We start from the raw sequence: 11,288 nt of genomic DNA on the forward strand, positions 1-11,288 counted from the left end.
GGGAGTGCAATGCACACCAACCTGACTATTAGAAAGCATCGGGGTCAAGGCCTACCCATCCAGCCCAACGAATCCATGGTTCTCCCATAAAGCAAAGACCAAAAATGAAGGGAAAAGGGTTCGACGGTAACTAGCAACCATACGCGTAGCTGGGAGCTTCCCCTTCCTTCTTCTTCTTCTTCTTCTTCTTCTTCTTCTTCTTCTCTTTTCTCTCCATCTCCCGTGTTGGTTTTAGGTGAGAAGTGAGCTAATGAGCTCATTTCTCCCTTATATGGGTAAGGCCTTAAGGTCTGTTTGCCTTCATGTTTGTTCGGGACCGGAACGGGTTAAGTCACCGATCGGATCACGTAGGCCCACCACATTAGACTCATAGGATGTGCAAGACATGGGGAAAGGTGTAATTTAGTTTGGAAGGTTGGTCAGAGTTGTCCACGATGCGCGTAGCGGGGTCCATAGGCATCGAAGCCATTTCAATACAGAAAGCACCACTGGATTGAGGTCACCGGATTCAAGTGCTGTTTTCGATGGTTTTTTTCGGTGATCATTCTAGTGATGTATTTTGATTGCCTTCTGTCCACATTTAGTCAATCACTAGGGGGTTTCCCTAGGGGTGTGTGCAAGGTCTTCCAAACAATTTCTACTCTACTACGTGGGAGGACTCAAGTGGGGAGGTGCTTGGTTACTCACCGCTTAAGCTTGGCAAGTTTGAATCCCTTCCAATTCGACAAACAAACAAAGCATTGGAAAGTCTGGTCATTTCTTCTTTCACGACAATATATTGTCGTAACCAGAAGTCATTAGTGTTGAAGACATCTGGCATGAGACCTATCACAAAAGTTTAAATTTGACCGGATTAGGGCACATGTGTAACACTTCTTCCCATAATTTCCATTAATGAACCGATCTTATTGATCGTCACTTCAACTTGAATTCCTTCTAATCCTATAAGTGCCAATGGATAGAAGCAGATCCAAAGGAGCATCATATGCAGATCAATGGGACTACAACTATTGCAGCAATAAATCGTCGTAGGTAGATTCTACGTCCTGCATAAAGGAACACAAACAAGATATTAAGCATCGGGCTGATCTAGTGGGGGACTCTCCGATCCTAAATCACATTTCTCTGCAAGGAGATAATTCTAGTAAGAATGGAAGAAGTCCGATCCTCTAGAAAAGGGTTTACCTGGATATTTATAGCTGAAAAAGGTGGCCATCGAGTGAGAGTTCTGCTTTGGTAGCTTCCTAATGTTGGTAGGAGTCCAAATATGGCAAAAGTTGTAATAGGAAAGGAAAATATGAGAGATTCCAATCATGGGACCTTTTTGTATTTGACTGAATCCTATAGGATTGGGTGAGATACCCCTCCTATTTTGGAAGATCTAACATCTCCTTGAGAAGCCTTTTTGGAATTGGGTATGCCAGTTTCCCGATCTCGAGTCACATGTTGGCGCAAGAGGGCCCAGTAAAGTGCATCTGGATGTGGGAACCCGTAGAACTCCCTTGCCGAGTGACCTAGATCTGAATGTCCAGCCTGTAAAGTTATTTACATCCATAGTCAAGCGATGGCTATGCACCTCTTCTTGCTCGGGTGGTGGAATCTTTGGGCCTGCTGCTCGGTAATAACCTTGGTGTGAGTTTTATTGAGCCGCTTTGTTTGCCGTGTGACGGAACATCTGCATACTTCCCTTATGCCATCGTTCGGCCAGCCGAGGCACTTTTGGTAGTGTTGGTCAGCTAGCCACTGCTGCCCTTTTGGTCCACATAAGGCCAAATGGATGGATCGATTGGGTCGGAACGGCTTGTCAGGGTCTGAACGGCTGGTCGGCTGGTCAGGGTCTGTATCATTGCCCATCTCACTCAGCTTGTCATTCGCTCGGCCGTTTTGGGGCGGTCTCAAGGATAGCACATTTTTGCGATAGCAACAACAATCGAGACCCAGTTTACGAATCCAGGAAGACTAGTAATGGTGGAGCTATGAGTTCCAAGCATGGTTTTAAGTATCGGTGCGTATCGTGCCGTATCGGCCGATACGTATCCGTATCGGTAGGCATCGGCACGATACATACCGATACGCTACATAGAATTTTAGGCCCCCTTTTGCGTATCGCCGTATCGTACGTATCGTATCGTGCCGTATCGTATCGGTACCGATACGTACGATACTCTGCGATACGAACTTTTGAAAATCTGGAAATTCCCGAGAGTATCGGTACGTATCGGTATGTATCGACCGTATCGTGCAGTATCGAGCCGTATCGTACTGTATCGGTACCGTATCGGTATGTATCGACTGAAAATATGAAAATTCCCGTGAATGTGCCTTTTGTTGTTTGAAACAAACACTTCAAACTCTCACCAATAGTTTTCTATATTTCTCTTCTTTCTTCCCCTTTGATTCACACACCTTTTTGGAGACTCAAATGGTAGATTGAAAGAAACATTGTCGAAGTGAATGGTTCAAAGAAGGAGAAAAACATAGTCCAAGAAGAACCTTGAACTTGAAAGTTGAAAATTTTGAATAGTAAGTTCTTGAATCTTTACTCACTTTTTTCAACTTTAACCTTAGATTTTCAAGTTTTTTTACAAATCTAAGGTTCATCATAGGGGTGTCAACCGGTCGGGTCGGTTCGGTTTCGATCGGGCTTAATCGGGGTTAAAGACTTTCTAAGGCTATACCGTGTCCTCCCATTTAACTAATCGGGCTTAGTTATTGAGGGCATGGTACACTTTATATTCGGTCGGTCGGCCTCGGGCTATAATCGGGCCACCTTAATCGGGCTTTAGTCGGGCCTTAATTGGGCTACGGACATGTTTAATGTTAAACGGGCTTTAACCGGTTTTTAAATGGACCCTCTTTAAAATGTGCTCTTATATTCCGGCCCACTCATGCAAACCCAAAAAAATGACAATAAATTAATAAATGATACCAAATATAACCATTATTTAAAATATGAACATGTTTTTACTTTTTAGTTTTTACTTTCTAATTTGGGGGGTAAAATAGGTATTCTACAATCATTAAAGGGTCGGGCTAGGCCAGTGCACAATAGGCCGGTCTCGATCGGGTGTTAAACGGTCAGTCTCGGTCGGGCGCCCGACGGTCCAAGTAGCAAAACCAAGACCGACCGTTTATAAATGGGCCGGGCTCAAGCCCGACACGTTTAATAAACGGTCCGGGCTCAAGCCCGACACGTTTAATAAACGGTCCGGGCTGGACCGGTCTATAAACGGTCGGTCCCGATCGGTTTAGTCGGTTCGGGCCACGAATTGACACCCCTAGTTCATCATACTTAGAATCACATTTTGTGCATCATTATTACATGAAATCATTGGATTTATAAGGATTTACAAACTTTTTTCAAGAGAAAATGAGGGTTTCAATTTATTTCAAATTTCTTAGATCTACTCATGCTCAATGATTAAAAATGTTTAGATTTTTTATATGTTATGTAAAAACAAGTGTTCTACAACTTCCATGGAAAATTTTGATTTTTCTCAAAAAAATATATTTGTCTATCAATACCATACCTTCATCATTTTGAACATTTTCAACTCAATATATTTGTCTATCAATACGATACCCTCCACTTAAGTATTTATGCATTCTACATGTTATATATAACTTTTTTCAACTGTTTTTTTATGCAAAAGTGTATAAAAATGTGTTCCCTATCAATTTATGTGCGTATCTTTAGCGTATCTTAACGTATCTCCGATACGATACGATACCCTCCGATACGTATCTTAATTTTGACCGACCGATACGGCGACCGATACCGATACTTTAATCCTTGGTTCCAAGTATGGTAAGAAGGTAGGAGAAGGCTTGGAGAAGACCAAAGTTGTGGCTTCCACGGGCTTCAAGAAAGTCGAGGCAAGTACCTCTGGTGGCTTCCATTGGATCAAAGACAAGTATCAGAAGACCACCCAGAAGAACTGTTTGAACTGATTTCTCATAGGTTGATGATCAGCAGTAATTTACAGCAGTCATGGAGATCTCTCTCCTACTTTTTTCCTTTCTCTTTGTTAGATTTATACAGATTCCATATAGTTCATGTACTTGATTCTTTATACATATTTGGGCTTTCTTTTTCTTTCGATTCACTTTCCCCTGTTCTTTGATTAACGCAAATAAACTTTGGCTCTGTTCTTGAATTCTTGGTGTGGCAATGATTCATGAATCATATATAGAACTAAAAAACTAGTTTCGCAATTGGGCTTGGCGGGTTTTTGAGCTATTGGCTCAGTTCATGACTTGATCGTGATGTTCTAAATTCAAGAATGAGAAGGGTTGTTTCCTGGTTGGATTTCGGCGTGTAGGTAGAGAGAATTAATTTGAGAGAGAGAGAGAGAGAGAGAAGTAATGAGAGTCGATTTGAGAGAGAGTTGTAGAGGTATTGAGCTTCGATTTCAGATAACGGCGAGAGCTTTTTAGTGGGAGAAAGGAATGAGGATTTTAGATTTCAAAATAAGGTAAAGGGAAAGCGGATAGGATTTCAGGTTTTAGATAATGGATCAGGTTGTATAGGATCTAGATCCGATTTGGTGGGGATGTCTTCTCTCTTTGAATCCGGGTCGTACCTTAGCAGCGCCACATGTCTCTCTCTGCAGGTAGAAGTTCAAAGAACTACAAGATAAGAGAATTGTAGAGTATCTTGATCCCAATTTGTATACCTATTTCAGATGACGGAGGCCATTGGGCCACAACAAGCGTTAAGCCTAGGGTTTCAGTTCTTTGTTATAACTTTTATACTTGCTCATTTTTTGCTACAATGAGGACATATGGTGAATAGTGGGCTTTCTGCATGTGACAAATGCCCAAAGATCGTCTACAAAGCCCCAACACTTTACATCACTGGTAATTAGTCACTAGAAATTACAGTCGCCACAAACTTCATAACTGCGGTGTTGTTGCTGCTGCTTCTACTTGTACTCCTTAAGCAGAAATTTTATTTTTCTCACTAATAACCACCTGGTCTCACCATCATCACCCCCTTTCCCTCATATCAACGGCGGTGGCGGTTGGACTGAAGGAGCCACAACAGCCTTAATAATTGAAGTCATACAAAGAAAACAAGCTTTATGCAAGATTCATGTTAAGCTTGTAAGGGTAAAATAGTCTTTTCATTCAACTACTAGGCTAAATACGATTTCATGGGGTTTTAGAACCCATCACTCACCTTCTCTTTGTTGATGACTGTCTCATGTTCTCAAAATTGAAGCTAAATTAGGTCAATCATTTAGAGGATTGCCTCGACTTATACTGAAAAGCAAGTGGACAATCAATAAATTTGAAGAAATCTTCACTATCTTTCAGCCCAATGTGCCTCTAAAGTTCCAATGCTGGTTCTCTCAGGTTCTGAAGTTTCCATATGGTAAAAGGCCTAGCAAGTACTTGGGGCTGCGGATGGATTTTGGAGTATCAAATGCTGCACTATTCCAAGATTTATCAAACAAGACTAATAAACGTCTAAGCTCTTAGGAGTCCCGTCTCTTGTCCCATTCGAGGAAAGAGGTAATGCTTAAGTCGGTTGTTTTTTCCCTATCGAATTATGTAGGTTCGCATTTTAAACTGCCTGTATCACTTCATCATCAAATCAGAATGGCAACTAGTAACTTCTTTTGGGGGATGACTTGGAGAAACAGAAAATTCATTGGATCTCTGGCTTTGTTTATGCCAATCGAAGGAGAGAGGGGGTCTTTGTTTTAGAGATCTAGTTTTTGCAAACTAGAGCCCTTTTATCGAAGGTTGCATGGCGCCTATGGAATGAAGCAGATTCGTTGTGGACACGGTTCATGAAGTCAATCTATTTTCCCTATCGAGATTTTATGGAAGCTTCAATTGGGGCAAACCCATCTTGGGCTTGGAGGAGCCTACTGGAAGGGTGTAAAGTTCTCAAACAAGGGCTGCTATGGAGGGTTGGGACCAATATATTCATTAACATCTGGTCTGATAATTGGCTACCTCTTTCACCAACGTACAAGCTACAATATCAACCATGAGTCCCATGTTCCTTAACAAAGGTGGAGGAATTAATCAATCAGGAGAACCAAGGTTGGAAGAGGGACAATATTGATCGAATTTTTCACCCTATTGATGTTGCTGCAATTCATTAAGACCTAGTGGGGGTTATTCCCATCAGCAGACCAGCTTGTTTGGGGTGCAAAAAAGAAAGGTGCTTTTTCTGTTAAAAATGCTTATCATCTTTTGTGCAATAGGTGGACAAAGAAGGAGCTTGCAAAACCGTCGATAGCTAGATCAAATGGTTGGCGAGAGATACCAACTTCAATATGGAAGGCGATTTGGAGCTTAAATTCACTTCCAAAAATTAAGAGCCTATTGTGGAGGGGATGTAGAGGGGGTCTAGCATCGGCCATGGCACTGACTCAACGCCAAATCCTAGTTTATTCTCTCTGTCAAACGTGCAGGATGAGTAATGAATCCACTGATCACGTTTTCTTGAATTGCTCATTTGGACACGCAATTAGGTTTGACGGTGCCTTGACTTACCGCTTACCAGCTATGGGAGAATGGAAGCTTCACCAGTGGATTAAAAAATGGGGCTCTTTTGCAGGATTGGGGAAGAACGTGGTGAAGGATACTTCTACCTTGTGCTCCTTCACTTGCTGGTTTTTGTGGTGCACAAGAAATAGGAATGTTGGACCTCAGACCAGGTGATTACGACAGCCCAAAATGAATGTAATGATTCGAGAAGGGCTTTTGGAGGCACTCTTTGAAGGGACAGAAAAGGTTATTGCCGAGGGCGATAATAAAGAGGTGGCCTCTTACTTGCAGTCGGCTTCTTGAGATACCCCTCTCTCTCTATTAGACCCATTTTCGAAGAACATATATTTTCCTATTTTGTTGATTGTAATTTTGCTATATTCCAAGGGCTGCGAATACTGTAGTAGATTTATTTGCCAAGAGGTCCCTATCTTTGACGAGTAAGACAATTTGACCCAATTCCAATGGTGTGTTTCTGATGGATGGTCTCAGATCACATAAGTGTAATCCGTTCTCCATGAATATATTATCTTTCCAAAAAAAAAAAAAAAAAAAGACCTTTCAATTTCTGGGATGTCAATACAGAAGTGTCCGAGTAATCAACCATTGTTTTTACCCCTTACACCAAAGCCACCGAGGCCTATCCATGGTTGAATCGCACTTAGAAAAATTCATAAAAGGAACTCGTCAGTTTTTTTGGGGGAATTTCATTCTTTTCCCAGTTCAGTTCTTAAACAGCGGTAACTCAAGAAACCAGTGACCACCCAAAAGCGGATAACAGTTCTTCAGCGGCCTCCTCTCTCCCCTCTTGAATCCATAGAAGCTGACTTGAGCGGATGACCGAAGAGCCAAACTTGAGATTGTAATTGGTGAAATCAGGTTATCTCCTTCTCTATTACTAGACTGTCAACTCTCTGGACCTCTTCTAATCGATTTCATTTGGGAAGACCCATTAACGGATTTCCCCCAAATTTTTTATCTTTGTAATGCTTTATAGCTGATTGCACCGAAATAAAAGTCCTGGTTTATACGGTTCTGTTTCAGAGGTTTTCTGTTCAGAACATGAAGTCCTTTTTTCTTTAATATAGTTTCCAACACTTCATTTTACTTATGAGTATTTTTAATTTCTGAATCGGAAGTGAATAAGTTTATTCTATCATTTAATTTTCTTTGTTTGATTTTATTAATTTGACCCATTGAGGAGATGGTGTCAGCTTTATGATTGAAATGCTTTACTGTCTTCTTCATTATTACTAGTTGGGAAATGATGTTCTTCATCTGCTTATTCTCACTCTACATGACAATCTTTTCTATTTTAGAATACTTTATACTCTTTTGATTCACATATTTAAACCCAAGAGGTGTTTTTATTGATCCACTTTATGGAAATTGTAATTCTATCTTATACATGGTATCAGGACCAGACATTTTGTTGTTGCGGCTTTCTTTGTTGGGACAATTACTTCATGTCAAATTTGATAACTATATACCATTTGCAATACGTAATTCTTTCCAATTCTTTAATTCTTTCATTAATTGGGTAATGAAATAGTAGAGGGAACTGATTTAGATTGGAAATTATCAGGTTCTGTTTAGCTAATCAACAGTTGGATAGGCATGTGAGGCACATTTATATAAATATACTGTTTAGGGCATGGCTCTTGTTTCCTCCAAGTCCCTGAATTGTCAAAAGCCTTTTGTCATTGCTACAAATCAGAAGGGAAGTCCAAGGTCATGTTTTCTTAAATCACCCAGGAAAGGAACAAGTTCCTGCATTTGTCTGAAAACCTTAGATTGTCTTCCAATGGTAATTTTCTCCACAAAATTCTACCTTCAGTTATATCTCCTGCATATATTGTTCTGGTAATCTCAACTCAATTTTCTCGACGGTTCTTTGTCCCCGACCTACAGATTCCTCACCAAAGGCAATTGGTCTTCATTGCCAATGGGTTGGAAGAGGATTCAACTCAGAAGGCCTCACAAGGTGCATTGTATTTTCTGTTTCTTCTCCTTTTATTCCTTTTCTGAAAAGTTTTCCTTATGAAGAATTTCTTTCTTCTCCTAGAGGAGGAAGTGCAGAATTTGGGGGTGCAAGCTGCACTATGTACGCTGAGGTTCTACAAAAGTGAGTGCTTCTCCCCCCCCCCCCCCCCTCTCTTTAAATTCTTTTGATTTTTCCGTATGAAATTTATAAGAATGATGTAGAAAAGGATTCCTGACATGTGATTTCTGATTATTTCTGATTATAGATGGTTTATGTCCTCCTCAAATTTTTCTCAATAAATTTTCTGGAAAAAAAAAAAGAAAGAAAAATAATAAAAATAAAAATTGGGGATCCTCAATTTCGTTTGAAAACAGGGGAGATCTCTCCAGTGTTGCCAAATAGTTGCCGGTATGTTCCGACTTGCAGTGAATATTCCATGGAAGCATACAAGAGATACGGAGTAGTAAAGGGAACAATCTTGACGGCTTGGCGTCTCTGTCGTTGCAACCCCCTTGGTAATCTCCACTTTCTGTAATTGATGTTTTGAGCTTCCTCAAAACCCTCTAATGCGCATAGAGATTCTTATTTATTCTCAAATCTATTTTATGCATGTTGGATCTGATTTAATTTCTCATAGAGTTGGATATTGCAGCTTCTTGGGCCATCTCAACACAAATATAAGGCTTAGAAACTCTAAACAAGGATTATCCTTTTAAATTTTCAGGTGGGTCTGGGTTTGATCCTCCACGATGGTTTGATGAGAGAAGCCCACCAGAACAATGAGAGTTTTTTCGAAATCTTGACATTTTGAATTTGTTCATTGGCTGATTAACTTTGTTTGATCCCTTTACTGTAAGGTAACTTCATCTTGTTTCATTATTTCTTATGCAGATTAAATTTCAGATTCTTATCTATTATGTTCATGAGTTATAGAAAATCATCTATGAGTAGACCTAACAAATCTAATGGCAAGAACCACCCTATTGCCAGAAGAATAATTAGGAGCACTCACATATGTCATAATGATTATGAATATGTCAGCAACTCAGGATTGCCTGCACTCATAGCAATCCTTACTACCCAGCATGAGAATCCTTATCATTTTTAAGCTTCAGAACAGTTCCTTGCTCGATATTCTTCAATGTTCCTTCAGTGTAACACATGGTTTATGAATTTGACTTCTATTATTATAAATTAAATGAAAAATGGGAGCTGTAATGGTTCTTCCCTCTACAAAGATGGTCCAGTATTAGGTATTTCTTATGTAGATGACAGTTTATTGTGAAGCTTAACTATAAGAAATTTTTTTGCAACTTGATAGTTTATCCAATTGTAAAATCCCTTCAATTTCCCAAAATAGATAAATAATAAGAGGTATATAACTTTTCCATAATTTTTCAATGTCTTATATAAATTAGATGGGCTTAGTGGTCTCACTGGCCCCAGCTAGCCTTGTTCTGACTCCAGCAAGCTGAATCTGAGATATTATGGTAGGCATGCTCAAGGTCAGCTAATTCATGTATCCTATTGGTGGGAGATATATCATATATTCTATCACATTTTGATATATCAGTCAAAAGATGTACTATTATATGTTGTATTTGGTATTTAGGGATTCGGGCTTTTTTTATAATTCATATGGATATTGAGCCTGAATTAGCCAGTACATATGCTGGAATTAAACGAGCCTTGCCAAGCTTAGTACCAAAATAATAAAGAGAAAAAAAAAAAAGATAAAAAGAGTGGGAGGGTGGGGGGGAAAGATGGTTAGGTTGGCCACGCCTACCACAAAAGTTATGTGGGCTTTCCCTGCATAGAAAATTTGTTGGGAAACAAAAAAAAAAAAAACTTCGATAAAGAGCAGTATCCAATCTCCTCCCTCTCTCTCCGGGGAGGAAAGTATCATTACCTATAGAACACAAAAACATGTATTAACTTCATAGTTTTTAAGGCGCTGGTAAGGTGTCATCATAGTTTTTAAGGCGCTGATGCGGTCTAGAGATGGTAAGGCAGTGCTCTGCCTTATGTGAAGTGGCGCCTTATGGGTTTTTTTTTTTTTTTTTATACACATTTTAAAATTACTTGATGAAGATTCCAAATATAGATTTTTTATTGGTAGGTGTATGGTTTTGTTAACACTTGAGATGTATGGGATCAGCTTTACTCCATCAAAAGTAATAACCAAAACAAACAAAACAAAAACACGATTCACAAACAGGGTTTGGATTTTGTCAAGGGTTTTAAGAAAGGGCTTTGAGAAGGAATCAAGGAACAAGGAAGAGCCATTGATCGAGGCCACCATTTTGCTCCGGCAGCGGTGAGCTTCATTCTTCTTTGACAGGAGTAGAAATATAGTGGATGACCTTAGGACTTAGGCACTCATTTTGGCGTCATAGAGGTAAGTATAATAAATACTTGTATTTTTTATGTCTTCTTTGCTTTATATTTATAATTTTGTTTCATAATTATGTATTTATATTATATGTTAATATGTTATGATGATTAATGATTGATGATTGATGATTGATGATTGATGAAGATGAACTTAGTTTATTCACTTTATTGATTTGTTTTCTTGATGAATATCTTACATTGGTATGAATATGAACCTTTAATATTTATTTAACATATGAGTAATAGGATTCAACTAGGATTTGAGCCAAATAGATTGGTTTTATAAAAAAAATTACACAGGAATGCTTTAATCGATAAGGCAATGCTTTATGCCCGCCTTATCGCTAAGGCGCTCTGAAAGACCCTCAAACGCCTCCGTCGTCTTTCCGCCTTAAAAACTATG

At 39.4% G+C, this 11,288-nt stretch overlaps 1 protein-coding gene across 2 annotated transcripts in view; it reads left to right on the forward strand.

The window, feature by feature from the left end:
• Positions 1 to 5,255: 5,255 nt before the first annotated feature.
• Positions 5,256 to 11,288, forward strand: part of LOC122069999 (UPF0161 protein At3g09310) — an 8,153-nt gene continuing 2,120 nt past the window's right edge. The window contains exons 1-6 of one of the 2 annotated variants that reach the window (XM_042634102.1): positions 5,256 to 7,386; positions 8,093 to 8,314; positions 8,419 to 8,491; positions 8,573 to 8,632; positions 8,866 to 9,006; positions 9,216 to 9,348. In XM_042634102.1, coding sequence (XP_042490036.1) covers positions 8,162 to 8,314; positions 8,419 to 8,491; positions 8,573 to 8,632; positions 8,866 to 9,006; positions 9,216 to 9,274 — 486 coding nt within the window. In that variant the 5' untranslated portion in view covers positions 5,256 to 7,386; positions 8,093 to 8,161 and the 3' untranslated portion in view covers positions 9,275 to 9,348. The remainder of the gene's footprint in view (positions 7,387 to 8,092; positions 8,315 to 8,418; positions 8,492 to 8,572; positions 8,633 to 8,865; positions 9,007 to 9,215; positions 9,349 to 11,288) is intronic. The other variant, XM_042634103.1, reaches the window with a different exon arrangement.

Source organism: Macadamia integrifolia, unplaced genomic scaffold (genome assembly GCF_013358625.1).
Source record: "Macadamia integrifolia cultivar HAES 741 unplaced genomic scaffold, SCU_Mint_v3 scaffold805, whole genome shotgun sequence".
NCBI lineage: Eukaryota > Viridiplantae > Streptophyta > Magnoliopsida > Proteales > Proteaceae > Macadamia > Macadamia integrifolia.